Source organism: Falco cherrug, chromosome 5 (genome assembly GCF_023634085.1).
Source record: "Falco cherrug isolate bFalChe1 chromosome 5, bFalChe1.pri, whole genome shotgun sequence".
Lineage (NCBI taxonomy): Eukaryota > Metazoa > Chordata > Aves > Falconiformes > Falconidae > Falco > Falco cherrug.
Genome location: NC_073701.1, coordinates 75948859 through 75964298, shown reverse-complemented (window position 1 = coordinate 75964298; position 15440 = coordinate 75948859). Strand labels below are relative to the sequence as shown.

The 15440-nt window shown below is 42.0% G+C and overlaps 1 protein-coding gene across 1 annotated transcript in view; it reads left to right on the top strand.

Moving 5' to 3' along the window:
- RELN (reelin) overlaps positions 1-15440 on the top strand; it is a 297990-nt gene that overhangs the window by 211280 nt on the left and 71270 nt on the right. The window contains 4 exon segments of the mRNA XM_055711198.1: positions 395-507; positions 7497-7634; positions 8485-8671; positions 12399-12604. Of these exon segments, the coding sequence (XP_055567173.1) occupies positions 395-507; positions 7497-7634; positions 8485-8671; positions 12399-12604 (644 nt within the window).

Sequence of the window (15440 nt, the reverse complement as noted above, 5' to 3'; positions counted from 1 at the left end):
GGTCTCTAAAATGACTGTTATAAAAGTTTGGAGGTCAGTTCTATAGACTTACTCCATAGTGGACTTGCAGACTTACTTCATAGTCTGCGCTAGATGTTAGGGCAAGAATTGTGAAAAAAATGAGCTAGATATCTCATGGAGGGAAACAGAGCATTGCTAGTCATTAATGCTAAACTCTTTAAATGAGTCATATGGCTTTCTCCTATCCTCAATTGTACTACTGTTAGCTTTCTGAGAAATTTCTCTGCATCATGCCAGCATTTTTCTGCCTCTGGGTCTTTCACACCAACATCTGGGCCCAGACAAGCTCCTGATTCAGTGAATGTTTAACCCTTTCTTCTGTCCCCAGTTCTTCCTCAATGTTAAATCTGGTTTTCAAATGTTTTACTTCAAGGAATGTCTTCCCAGTATGCCGAGCTGTCAGGAGTTTACATCAGCAAGTATCTACCACTCCAGCGAATTTACTCAGTGGAGGAGAATCACCGTCCTTTTACCACAGAAGACTTGGTGAGCATTTCTTTCTTTTTTTTTTATTTTTTTGAGAGTGCAGATAATTCATCTAGTTTTAAATTGCTGTGACAAAGATCAAGTCCTCTGTAGATCATACTTATGCTTGTGGGTGGAGCGCCAGGGTATCTGAGCTGAACCTGTTGCAGATATTTAACATAAAATGCCTTCCTTACATAACAGAAGAGTGAAATGATGGTGAAGTCACCAGAAGCTATTGTTTAGGATTGTTTTTAATACATACTGTGACTCTTCTAATAAGGTTCAGACCCTTTCAGAAATAGTGGTGCTTGTCTGTAAATGCCCTACTGGAGGAAGGCTTTATTTGGATTGTTAATTTTTATTTTGCACATTCCTTATTGTTTACATCTTCAGACCAAAGCCTTGTATAAACAATAACTAATGATTCATTTCTGGGAATTTTTTACCTCTTGTTTCTTTTTATAGCATTTCTTCAAAAATAACATCCTCTTCTGCAAAAAACAGCAACAAAAATTATCAGAAAGCACTACCCTATTCATATTATTTTAATCAAACTTGTTTTGTGTGCCCTAACATTTTTATTTAACTAGGTCATTTCTTCCATTATTTATTTAAAAGCTTCATTATAACGTACAAATGAAAAGTTGTCATATATCTCAATAATCTTCAGGGCTTCCTTCATTTGAGAATTAAGTAATTCCAATTAGATTTACACTTTGCTTATGTTTGACCTGAATCCATCACAGCAATTGCAATGAGAGCTTGCTCAGATTAAGTTATCATTGTATTTCCCTGTCCTTCATCATTTTTCTGTGCTCTCCACGGCCTCAACACAACCTACTTCTACCAGCCACCCCACGATGATACCTTCATTCAACACACTGGCCATTTTTACTGTACAGCCAATACTCAGAATTTCCTATTTCCAGGCAAAACATCAGGGGCAAGTATTGAATCCTTAAAGTATATCAGGTTAGATAATACCAAATGGCACAAGTAAGCCTATAAATAACTGCTTTGCAGTTAGACTATAATGTACTAAATCTTACATGCTGTTATGTGCCACCAGCTGTAAAATCTATGGTTTATTTAGGCACTTAGGAGTTTAAAAACTGTCTACAATTTTGCAGGTTATACTCTAAGAGTAGGCTGTTATCTTAAAATTTATTTATGAGATATATACTGTACTTAAAATTATTATTATACACTGTATAGTTGATGATAATACCAATGTTGTGGGCCTTTTTTTCTTTAGGATCTAGTAATTTTCCTCAGCATATGAGGTGACAGAAGCAAATAATTCCATTTTAATTTAGGATACTGTGGGGAGAAATTATGATGAAATAATAGCTGGGTTCCTGTTTTATGCTGCACACAAATCATAACTATTTCACACTCTATCTTGTATCTGAAGGGATTCCTGTTTGTTAGCAGGGTTTTGTTTGTAATTAAGGTACGAATTACCACTGAACATTACTTTGCTCTTCATAAAGCACATGTTCAGTATGACTGTGTTGTGCTGTGGTGTAATCAGGGTGAAGAGGAAGGATGGCTGCATGTTCCCCACCAAAAGCAATCTGGCACACCAGACACATCTCAGCCGCTTTCCCACTTTTTTCCCCTCCTTTTCACTGGCAACAAGCAGACCAAGGGCACAGTTGCTCCTTTGGGTTGAGATTGGGAGGGGATTTTTTTTGTATTTGTAAAGCGCCCTTACTAACTGAGGGCAAGTTTCTGCCTTTACAAACCTGGAGGTTACTGGTGAACATTTGACGTGGAGAGCTGCTCTGCCAGTCTGGCGACACAGAGGGCATAATCCCGGGGGCCTGGTAGCAAATATTCACCACAGGGCTCTTCTTCAGGGTGTCCTCCCCCCTTCTCCTCTCCCTTCCCCACCCATGCCCCCCTGCAACAACCATCCATGGGCAAAAATTTGGTGATGGCTGGGAAGAACAGTGCAGAGGGGGAGAGCCAGGTCATCTGCCTTCCCAAAAATGAGGGGAGGGAAAGGGGACTCTGAGGACCTTCCTTCTGGTTCAGCCTCACAAGACAAGGGCTGCCAAATACACAGCCTGCGCTGTGCTTACTGCTCAGGGGAATAAACCACCTAAATAAGGATTCAGGACTGAGGACTGAGGTCTCATTAGCCTTGCTCTGGCCCTTGGTAGCCTCGACATGCCTTCACACCCCTGTGCAGCCCTGCTATGATTGCCAGGGCTTTTATTCCAGCACGCACACGTCTTTGCTGAGGGTCTGCACCCTGGGTGCACAGGTAGTCTCCTTCTGCAGTGCTGTGCTCATGCAGCCAGGATGTTGTTAAAAACAGCACCTATTTCTCCTGTAAAACTTTCTGGGCATGCTGGTATTTCTGCACATCTGTAGATGTTCTGCATCTGGCAAGCATGGGTTTACAAGGTCCCCGTGTTATCTGAGATTTGAGGTGTTAGGAGGTCTGCTGCAACAGTGAGACTTGTACTGGAGAAATGAAATATATGCACCTGCTCACTGAAATTGTATTGTACTTGAACTGAACATTTCTAACACTGATGAAAATTAATTTCAGTTTTATGGGATGCATTTACATATGAACAGGCCTTAATGAGATACAAGCAGCTGTCAGTTGCTGACTTCATAAACAAATCAACACCTAATGACTGAATGAGAGTTTCAGGATAATTGGGTAAATGTAATTACGGTAACTCAGAAGGTAGCAAATACAATTTTATCAGCTACAAATTTGCATTAGATCATTAGGGGTTTTAATATCAGGAGAGAAGACAATGATTTTATTTTAACCCACATATCAGAAAAAGTCTATAACAGAAAGAACATTATTTCACTCACAATACATCTGGGACATGATTTTCTTGTGCTTATGTAAAATGTCACACAACAACAGTGACTTTTATTTGACATCAGCCTAACTTAGATATTTCATCAGAAAGCCAGATTGCCTTCCAGTAGCATAAAAAAAAGAAAAAAAACCCCAACAACCAATAAAAATAAACCCAAACCCCAACGAACAAACCTGGGAAGACATATGAGGAACTAGGGTAGTTTATTTTGGTTGTAATAAAATGCTTTCATAACTCCTCAATACTGTACTTCTCGTTTGAATAGGTGTCCAAATGGTGACTGTCCAAAAACCTGATATTTTATCACTGAGAATGCAGCTGACACTCATCTCCTTATTCTCTTTTCTCAGTTAACATGGCTTTTTTAAAATGCTGATTACCATTTTTAACAGCATAATCCTGTTAAGCCATTGTTACCTCAAGGTGCAAGAGCAGCCTTGGAAAGCTTTCAAAACCAGTGAGCAGGACCAGCCTTTCGGCCACGTTGCTTTTGCAGTTGCGAATTCAGCTTAACACACACTATCCCATGCCCAGAAAGGGATCTGAGTCTGTGAGAGCTGTTGTGGCCCACAGCCGTGTGACAGCGGCCCTGCGTTCCGCGGGTTGCCCATGACCGCCTGGCTGGGTGGGAAGGTGAGGGCAGCCCCTCATCCCGCAGCATCTCGGGGGCCATGGGATTGCCGCAGCCACAAAGCTGTCCTGGAGCAGAGCTTTCTCTGTCTGAAGCTAAAAATAACCCCCATCCGCTAAGATGTTGCTCCCCAGGGACAGTCCCCAGCTGCCCAGCCAATGCACACACCTCCTTTTCAGCTGCATGTTCATCTCCAGGCGGCAACGCAACTCCTCCCTTAAATGAGGGAAACAAGTCTCCTGCCATCACCGCATTCATCTGGGGGAGCCTCTAAGAAACAAGGGGAGCTGAGCTCACCCTTAGCTTGACGTGCAGCCAACATCTGAGACCCGAGGAGGAAGGCAGAACCGCTCCAGCGGCACGTGACCCTGTGCTCTGTGCCTGGTGGGGTGGCCAGCCCGGCAGCGGGAGCGGGACACTGAACCTGCCCAGGGAAACATTTTGCTGAGGCGAAACCCAGGCGAGCCCCAGCACAGGCTGTCAGCTACTATACCTGCCAGCCTCCATGCCTGCTGCCTCCATGCTGCCGGCCTCTGTGCTGCCAGTCTCTGTGCCTGCTGGCCTCTGTGTTGCCAGCCTCCATGCTGCCGGCCTCTGTTGTCCTCTGTGCCTGCCGGCCTCCGTGCTGCCGGCCTCTGTGCTGCCAGCCTTTGCCAGCCTCCATGCCTGCCAGTGCAGGCCCAGCCCAGGGAACAGCCCCGCAGCAGTGCTGCACAGGGGTCTTCTCCGTGGGGTTTCAGCTGTGGTGCTGCCCTGGGCACAGAGGTGTGCATCGTTATTACCTGTGGGTGGGCTCTCCCCGCTGTTTGCGTAGGGTGGGTGTGAGGGGTGCCCCAAACCCCGCCACAATGAACCCCCACAGCCACCCTGCAGGGATGTTTGCGCCTGGCAGAGGCCAGCGAGCGGCTGAGGAAATGCCACCAACGCCACACCAAGCAGCATGGGGAACTGCATCCAGGCAGCACCGCCACTTGTTGGGCACCACAAGACTTCCATGGGATGGCAAAATTACCCCTCTGTCACTGTGAATCCCCCCCTCCCACTCCCCAATTTGTGTAGATACCCCTGGGCTGCAGTCACACACCCCACCTCTACCCACATGCCTTCCCTACCAAAAACTGGAGAAGCCTGGCCGCAAGGCATGCCCTCCTGTCACCTGGGCAGACAACATGACGCGACTTTATTGTGCTGGGAGGTCATGGCTGGGGGCGCGTTGCCTGCTCTAAAACCTTTCTTTGGTTTCAGTATTGTTATTTTGCTCAGCCCACATGAGAGTTAACACCAGGTGTTAGCACTCCCTCCGGAGCACACAGCCTCTCTGGGCTCTCTGCGGTGCTGTTGATGTTCTGTAGCGAACATGAACGCCACCACCAACCTGACAAGCTGACTTCAGAGCACTTCAAAAATAAACAGTAAATAATCGTGGTGAATATGGACTGTCCGTTGTGCCTATGCAAGCTTAGGAAGTCCTTCATGTGCAGATTACTGGCATTGTGCACTTTTAATGGATAATTCATAGCTCTTTTAATGTAACCCATCAATACGTTGTATCCTGAGGGAGTATTTAATCAGCAGATCTGCCCCCACAGATTAGCTCTGCGTGCTGTAAAAATGATTACAGTATTTGCAATATCAAGCAGATATTTAAAACAAACAGGGGTCATTCCAATTAAAAATAAGCCTTTGGACAGCTTCACTTGTTTGCTAAAGAAATTCAAAATTGGTGTTTTAAAAATTTCTCCAAACGTGTACTAAACTAATCTTTGTGTCCTTATAACATGACCTGCTCAGCTGTACTGTTCATTGTGGCTGCACAGCCCTCCTTTATCCACTTCTCTATTTCCATACATGTGAGCAGGTGGCTCAGGCACCTTTATAATATTCACTTTAATAGGTCTTATTCTACATAAATTTTTGGGGGTAGGAGGAAGGGCTCTTTGTCTTGAATTGTAGTAACAGCATTACATCCTGTGCCATCATAACATAGCCGTACAGCTCAGAAACGGGCTAGGAAAGAAACTCCTACTTCTTGTAGGAACCTCCTGCTTCTCATCCACAGCCTGTCTAGTCAGCCCTTGGCCAGGCATAGGCCTGTGCCATTTTAAAGTCTGGTTTTTAATTCTCCACAGTCAAACTTGCCTTCCCTGTCCATCCCCTACATAGCTTTGCAACCCAGCCTCAGCACCCACGTTGCCCCCACCCACCCCTTTTTTCCCAGATGCATCACGCAGCCAGCACAGCCCCTTTTGCTGCATGAAAATGAATGATTTCCCATCTTTGTTTCACTTCACATGCAACATATTTATCTTAATCTCATTCTGGCACAAGCATAGATTGGAGGATCCCTGCGCCTACCAGCTGGGAGCTGCCTCTAGCCAGTGCCTGTAACCTGTTGGATGTGCGCAGGTTGGCAGGGCAGGTTGGAAAGGCTCAGCAGTGACAAAAAATTCGTCTTCTCATAATTCAATCTCTTCTCCAGCCTTGATTTTTGAGGGTGGTGGATGTGAGGCTGGGGTTGGCTAGCAGGAGTCATTCAGCATGGAAAATGACAGTGTTGCACTGGACAATCTCTAGAGGACCAACACCAAGCACTTTTTAATACATATGTTACCTGACCCCACTATAATAAAGAAAATAAAGCTGTTGAAGAGAAAAATTTTAACTAGAAAGGAGAAACTAGAGCAAGGTATTCTGCTTGAAGAATATTAGAAATACCCAGAGCTTAGTTTTATATATATATAAAAATATAAATATATTACATATAATGTATGAATTATTTTTTAATATGAATGTATTCAAAATACGTGTATGAATGTATGAATTAAACATTGGGTATTATAGATTTTGTTCCAGTAGTTGGCCAAGAGTGAGCTATTAACCATGGGGAAAAAAAACAGGTGCTATGAAACAGGATCTTTGTTAAAAACTTGTGATTGCAATGTCACCAGTAGTATGTGAGTAAAATCTAGTTTAGAATCATCCTGACAAAAAAAAATTCTATAGCCAATAAAAAACAGTTAATTAGTGTTGAAGGAAATAGCCAGTATTCAAAGAGGAGAAATGCTTACACTCAAGAACTTTAATTTAATAGTTGTTTTTAATTATAAAGATCAGAAGAAACCTTTTTACACAACTTATATCCTGTTAATTGTGAGCAAAAATGTGATTAAACTAATGCCCTAGATCCACCTTTCTGGTTTTGCAACCTGTGACCCTTGCAGAGTGGCACTCAATAAAAATCTGATAATATTCATTGATAGGTTTATCTTAAAATAATGCACAAAACGCCCTGTAACACATCTGCAGCCTTCCTCAGAAATGTCATTAATGATGGAAAGGCCATTATATAGCCCTGTCCATCATCTAAAAAGGTCAATTCCAAAATCTGCCTTTGGTTGTGCCAGTCTTTGGAGACTGAGCTGTGATTGTGATAACACCTTACTTTATTTTTTTATGGTTGCATCTTTTTTCCTACAGTTCTGTAAAGAATTGCAAATAAAAGTGTTGTTATTGGTTTTAAGGTCCAGCGCCACACGTTTCCGCTGGAGTCAGTGCTACTACACAGCCCAAGATGAATGGGCCTTAGACAACATCTACATCGGACAGCAGTGCCCAAACATGTGCAGCGGACATGGCTGGTGTGACCACGGCGTTTGCAGGTATAAAGCATTTGCCAGTTCCACTTAACAATGGTCTCCTGCTACTTCAGGTATCCTATTATTTTGCTTCCCCACCCCGCACCCTGCTCCGTTGTTCTTATTTTTAGATTAAGCATTAAAAAATAAAAGCCATGGGGGGGGTTAGACTACTCAAGCAACATTAACAACCAGTTGCTCCACACCTCTCTGTCCAAGAACCCATACCCTTGGTAGATCCAGGCATCAGAATAGCTTTCAGTGGCACAGGGCTGTCCTGCCGCAGGTGTCCTTGTGGCCCCTCTAGCCCTTCCCACAAGGACCGCAAAGATCAGCTCAGTGCTGGAGCTGTTTTGCTGGGGATCAGAAGGATGCCAGGGACCAGCTCAGCACTGCCTGACAGCCTTTGTCAGACTGGGTGCAATACCAAGGGTACAGACTATAGATTTAAACTTTCTGGACACCACAGGGTTTTTTTAGAAACTTCTTTAAGCTTTTTAATTTTTTAATTTTTTTATATTTTTATTGTGTATTAATTATTAATTTTATTTTTATTTAATTTTTTAAATATAAATTATTATAAGATGAATAAATATAATACATTGTATTCATTTTATAAAACATAAATTATAAAACTAAATTTATATAAATTACTACGTTAAAGTAATTATATTATTTATTATTTAGCTTTTTAGAGGTTTTTAGCTTTTTTCCGTTATACAGTTACTCAAGTTTGTTGCCAGGATCCAAAATTCCAATCCTAGAATGTTTTTTTATTTCACATCTCATTTTTAAAGGACAGTGCACCACCTTAAGTAATTACCAGTGCCAAATAAAGTCTTTAAAAGCTTGTTACATTTACACTTCCTTGCAGGTGTGACTTGGGGTTTCGGGGTACTGAATGTCAGCCTGAAAATCCCCTTCCTTCGACTGTCATGTCTGATTTCGAGAACACAGACAGCCTGAAGACAGAGTGGCAGGAAATTATTGGGGGAGAGATCGTCAAGCCTGAAGAAGGCTGTGGGGTCATCTCCTCTGGCTCCTCACTGTACTTCAACAAGGTACTAACGAGGGATGGGAGGCTGAGAAAGGCACATACTGTAGGTTTGAATGGAGCGTGATGCGGTTGTGTGGCAAAGGAAGGTGGCAGAAAGCTGCATGCAGTATGAGAAGTGCCTTAAACAGCACAGCTGTGCTCTGCAGGTGAAGAACAAAGCAATCAAAAGAAGTAGGGAAAGACACGCATAATGTATTCAAGAAATATCAGCTGTAGTGGAAGGAAGTAAATTGTCAGTGTGCTGGGAAGTGTATACATTCATACGGTCTTAATTGTGCATTTTCTGCTTTAAGACTTAAGACTGCTTTAAGACTTTCTCAGCTTCCAGCAGCTCCCATTTGTTTTTTCTGTACTGTTGTGGGAAAGGGATGGAGAAAGGTTTGCTTTCCAGGGGACAGGCAGCTTAATCGGAGGTCACAGGACCAACAACTTCTGAAAAAGCAACGCCGCCAGACTTTAAGGAAGTGGTTAGCCTGTAGGAGCATACTCTTTTGTATAACTTGGATGCTTTGCAGACAAAAATAATAGAGCAGGAAAGAGAGATAGGGAATTCTGCTAACTAATAACAATTATAACTAAAATAAAAAGAGATCTTTATGACCAGATGTAAGATTACGGGTTGTAATCACAGAATTATTTTTTATTGTTGCTTCTTGAGTCTAGTACTGGATTTTGTTCTTAATTGAAAGGAAGAGTATAAACGCAGCTATGTGCTTCTCTTCTAAAGGTTTGATCAAACTGCCACCGCTGTCATGAAAGCCAGATTAGTCCCAGAAGGATAACCCAATATGCAATGCTGTATAATTGTGTGTTGTTCACCTCATTACAAAAATCTAACCCATCAAATAATTTTCGGCACTCCTACATAGTCTCACATCCAGCTCCCCTGGAAATGCAGCTCTGTGCTGAAAATTTCATAATAAACCAATCAGTATAACTAGCTAATTGTGATAATTGGATTTTTTATATAATTGTCTTCTCTGTTAGATGTTTTTCCTTCTGGCTCAGTTCCTTATGCCAAGTTTCTCATAAGTAGTTTGCTAAATTAGAATTAACCTGCTATGATCTTTCTTCTGATTTTTGCTAAGGAGGAGTGAAAAACTCATTTAGAAATTCCTAGCTTCTTTCTATTGATCTCTAAGGGTTAGGTTATCATTCATTTCTTGAGTAGTAGCAGTCTGTGTGGCATCAACAGAAGGTGGTTTATTTCACTTCTTTTTAGATCTTTTTCAAGTCGTATAGTGGCCATGCTGGTAGGTAATAAAAAATTATTTTTATAGTTGCCCAACAGTTGTGTATTGTTTTGGGAGCTCATATTCACAGGCTCAATTTCTTTTCATTTGCTCAAATAGCCACTTTTTATTTGAATGTCTAATATTTACTGCCATAATCAATTACTGCTACCGGAATTAATGTTGGCTTTATTCTGCCAACCCTCTATCTTTTGTTTTACAACTCATTTGAATCAATTGTAGGTGTGTTCAGAATACAGAGCTCTTCCAGTTAGCCCCTGCAATTCCTGAGAGGTTTTATGTCACTTGTGCCCTTTCTCAATTAACCTGGTTCTGTGGTTAACCCTTTGGCAGGCAGAGCTGCTGTGGGGTGTAGATACGGAAAACCCACCTGGAATAGTTTTACAGCCAGAGTTTGATCCACGGCAGGTCAATACTTTGGGTACCCACAGCCAGCTGGGATACACCTACCCGTGGGGCAGCAAGGGTGTTTGCATCTTTATTATCAATGGTTTGATTTGATGATGATAATTTCAAATTCTTACGGATCTCCAAATGAAGCTGTGAAAGCAAACTACCAAAAGATTATCAGTGTCACTTTGGCCAGTATTAGCCACATGGGGCTGCACCAGGAAGATTGGGGCTGCACCCAAAACTCAGCCCATCTCACTCTCACAGCACCACCCAGGAAAGCTGTGCTCCTAGGGGTAAACCACCAAATAAACCAAAACAGCAGGCATAATTCAAGATCAAATCAATATGACTGTATCCTAAATGAGTTTTCCAAGGGTCAAAGGATTCTTCATGGGTTTTAGTTTTCATCAGTGGTGCAAGCTAACCAAGTTTCAAAAGCACAAGCATTCAGCTTCCAGAAATTAGTCTAGGAGTGCGACGTGGCCTGTTTGGTGGGGACTGCAAATGAGCTATGAACTCAGCCTGCAACATCAGCAAAGTAAAATGTTCTGAGAAAGCAAGCAAGTAGTATTTATCTGTTTACCCTGAACTAGGTAGAAAGGGGAAAGAGGTGGTGAGTGGAACAGGATTAAAATTCATATATCATCTTATTAAAACCCACAGATGATATTTTAAATCTCAGCCCATAAATCTTGTTACTTATGTCCAGCAAGATCACGTCACTTGCTTATCTCAGATTTGTCTGGAAATTTTTCAGAAGGGTCATGAATGTACAAGTGAGCCAGAGAAAACCATAAATATTACTTAAAACATAGGCATCATTTTATAACTTAGCCATGTTTTCCTTTTAGGTACCTTTTTGTGCTCGGAGATGGACAGGAACCCATGATTTTTAGGGAATTAGGAATACTAGGCGTGTTGCCAGTTCTGATCCATTTTGGGGAGCAGTGCCAGGTTGCAGCTACTTTTAATGAATGCAAAGTATGATCCCTGCAGCCTCCCTCCAGCTGCACATATTTGGCTTTGCCCTACCTATAAAAGCTTGCGGTGGCACAGCGCTGTGTCGCTGCAGGGCTGTGCCAGGCGTGGGGCATGGGGGTCACCTCTGTGGGAACCTCTGTCCTGCCTCAGCATGGGCAGCTTCATATCACATAGGCTGCTGATATGCAAACCCACAAGCTCAGCCTCAAGCACCAGGGCACAGGGGAAGAGGGGAACAGGCTAATTCCAGTTACAATAAAAGGCTTTTAAAACTTAAAGCTTTTTTTTAGCTGAATATACTCTGCCTTCCTTTGCCAACATGCAGAGAGTGACCATGTTGACCACAGCATAGACATCCAAGAGCTGTTTCCTGCTAGAATTCAAAAACGTCCTTGGAAAAGCTGTTCGCTAAAATTTATGAGGCTCTTTTTTCTCTCACTTAATGCTTAGGTAAACCTGAAACCAAATCCAGAGGTTGTAGTTGAAAGACTCCTGATTTACAACACTTGCTAGGAAAAAGCCTTAGTTTTGCATAGGAACAAGTCCTACTCAGGCAAGGCATGAAAAGAAAATGCCACTCCCTTGTTCTGCTGTAGGAGACGGGCTTCAAGCAACAGGTATTATAGGGGCTATAATTTCAGATGACTGGGTAACCCTACACAGTGCAAGTTTCGACTGGGGAAATGAGACTGCAGAAATGTCCTTTTACTGCTTTATGATTAAAAAGCTGAATACTTAAAAATTTACCCCTGGTTGACTCAGGATACCCAGCATCTGCTTTTTGTCCTCTGAAGGTACCTGGGGCCTTGAAAGAATGAGATGAAACAGCTGTGTGGAAATTGTGCTGTGAAGTTGCATTGTGTGTTGAAATATAATAATAAAAATTCTTGTGGCATCACAACGTGGTCATTAAGACATAAAGAATGGCCAAGCAGAATCATTGTGTGAAAGGCAAAAACATTCCATGTTAACACAGAATTCAGTGTCCTCCGTGTTGTGCAGTTTTCTGTGCAATATTCATCTGTTGGACTTTAAATAACGTCTATTCATAGTGAAAGTGATATATATAATATTATTATTGTCTCTCTGTTCTTTATATTGTAGGCTGGAAAAAGACAGTTGGTAAGCTGGGATTTGGATACAACCTGGGTGGATTTTGTCCAGTTTTACATCCAGATAGGAGGAGACAGTTCTTCATGCAATAAACCGGACAGCAGAGAAGAAGGTGTGCTGCTGCAGTACAGCAATAACGGCGGTATCAACTGGCAGCTGCTAGCAGAAATGTATTTCTCTGACTTCAGCAAACCCAGGTATAATTTTGCTCTAAATTAAATCTGTACTGCATCAGCTTTTAAAAAAACACCTATTTCTCAATTTATGAAAACATGAGTAATAATTTCAAGTTATAACGTTTAAAAGCTGTCATTATATGGAAACTTTTCCAGGCTGCCAAAGTAAACTACTGCTGTCACTAGGATGGAAAAATCTAATGAAAGTGGGCCTTAAAAATAATGAAGTAAAATAGAAAGTTTCCAGTCACTCACCTCCCATGTGAAACATGACTGAAATGCTAATATCTGCAAAACATTAGTAAGCAAGTACAGAACTTACCCAAAAGAGGTATAGAAATCTGCTATTTCCTCTGTCTCTTGTCTCAGATCTAATGAACATCTATAAATGTCACATACAACAAAAACTCCTTTAAAGAAGTATTGAAGGAGACTATATTATGTTCAGCATTTCAAATTTGCTGTAAGAGAGCCTGTCAGTGAAAATTTAAATTGAGTTTGTCTACATAAGTATTAACATGATTTCTATTATCTATAGTTCACATCTTTCTAGATGTAAATAATTTTATCTTCCCATCTTGTCATTTTGCATTGCAATGAGCAATGTTTTCAGAAGGACTTCCGTAACTCAGCAAACTGTCCTTTTCTAAAGGTGATGTAGACACTTGGAAATACAAAATCATTTCACTTTGTTTAGGATAGGGTAGAACAGAACAGAATAGAACAGAATATTTCAGTTGGAGGCGACCTACAGCAATCATCTAGTCCAGCTGCCTGACCAGTTCAGGGCTGACCAAAAGATAAAGCATGTTACTATGGACATTGTCCAAATGCCTCTTCAACACTGACAGGCTTGGGGCATCAACCACCTCCCCAGGAACCCTATCCCAGGGTTTGGCCACCCTCTCAGTAAAGAAATGCTTCCTATTGTCCAACCTAAACTTCACCTGATGCAGCTTTGAACCATTCCCGTGGATCCCAGGGAGAAGCACTCAGCACCTCCTGCTCCACTTCCCCTCCTCAGGAAGCTGTAGAGAGCAACGAGGTCACCTCTCAACCTCCTTTTCTCCAAACTAGACAAGCCCAAAGTCCTTAGCTGCTCCTCACTGGACATGCTTTCCAGCCCTTTCACCAGGTTTGTTGCTCTCCTCTAATGTATTCCAGGATCTTCTGAAATTGTGGGGCCCAGAAATGCACACAGTACTCAAGGCGAGGCCGCACCAATGCTGAATGCAGTGGGATAATCACCACTTTTGACCAGCTGGTTATGCTGTGTTTGATGCACCCCAGGATGTGGTTTGTCCTCTTGGCTGCCAGGGCACACTGCACTGCTGAATTGTACTGAGCCTGCTGTTGACCAGCACCCCCACATCCCTTTCTGTAGAGCTGCTCTTCCAACCACTCCTCTCCCAATTTATTCTTGTGCCTGGCATTACTCCATCCTAAGTGCAGAATCCAACATCTGGACTTGTTAAATTCCATCCCATCAATCGCAGGCCAATGTTCCAAACTGTCTAGATCCCTCTGTAAGGACTCTTGTCCCTCAAAAGAGTCAACAGCACCTCCTAGTTTGGTATCGTCAGCAAATTTGCTAACGGTGCATTCAACTGCTGCATCCAGGTCATTGATAAATATATTGAACAGGACTGCCCCTAGAAATGAACCCTGAGGAACATCACTGGTGACCAGTCACCAGCCAGATGTAGCCCCATTCACCACAACACTTTGAGCTTTGCCTTTCAGCCAGTTCTTCACCCAGCACACCATGAACCCACTCATCCCACAGCTGGACAATTTGTCCATAAGGATGTTAAAATCCAGAAAAAACACCTTCCCTTCATCCACAGGGCAGGTGGTTTAACCTCTACTTCGTCAAAATTACAGGACACATGGAACGAAGAAGCTACATACTGAAACCTTCATCACTGGACTATCCAATACATTGTTTTTAGACAAAACATTTGCCCTTCTGAGTAACCAAGAGTGATGGTCCTTACTGAATATTGATTTGCATAGTTATTTTTCTGGTGCTTCAAAAGTGGTCCAGATCTTACTTTCCAAATCCTTATTTTCCAACATGTACATCTAGGAATCCTCTGGAAAAGAAGGTTCCTTGTAGCTCTAAACAATTTCTTCACATCTCTCTGTCTTAACCAGCAAGCGAAGCAGGGTCCGTGGTACAAAATAACGTGATATAGAGAAAGAGTGCTGGAAGGAATAGATGTATAAATGCATAGATGTGAGATGTCTGAAACAGGACTGAACAAGTAACTGATTATTGTACCTTTTAATGTAGGTGTGATTTAGGTATGAAACTTCAGCTTTTACTTAATGTCATTTTCGTAAAGTGTTTCCTAAGCTGAGCATAAAGCAAACTGAGAAGACCTTAAGTTCTTTTATGAAGATCCATATAGGAAGGCTGAAATATTTTTATCCACAACAGAAAACTCTGCTACATAATCTGTTGCACTGTAAGAGAAGGACGTTTTTGTCTACAAATAGGACCACCCAGCAGAAGACAATGAGAAATTATTTTTGCCAGCATATTTCACTGTTACTTGCTGGCACCAGAAGAATGTTAAGACTTGCTGAACATGAATCAGCTGAACAGTTTAATTGAAAGCTGAAGAGTTCAAATCAGTTCCTTATTGTGGTAGTCAATATAGTAATAAAGAGTAAAAAATAGCCATTGTCTTAAAGAGCTTACATTCTCCACAGACAAGAAGGACAAAGAAAGCTTCTTGGTATGCAGTGTTATAAATAGGTATCCAGATACATAGAAGATTTCTGAGGACTTCTACATGTAAGATAGATACGGGCTTTCCAGCCTCTTTACCCTGTTCAGTGGTATTTCTCC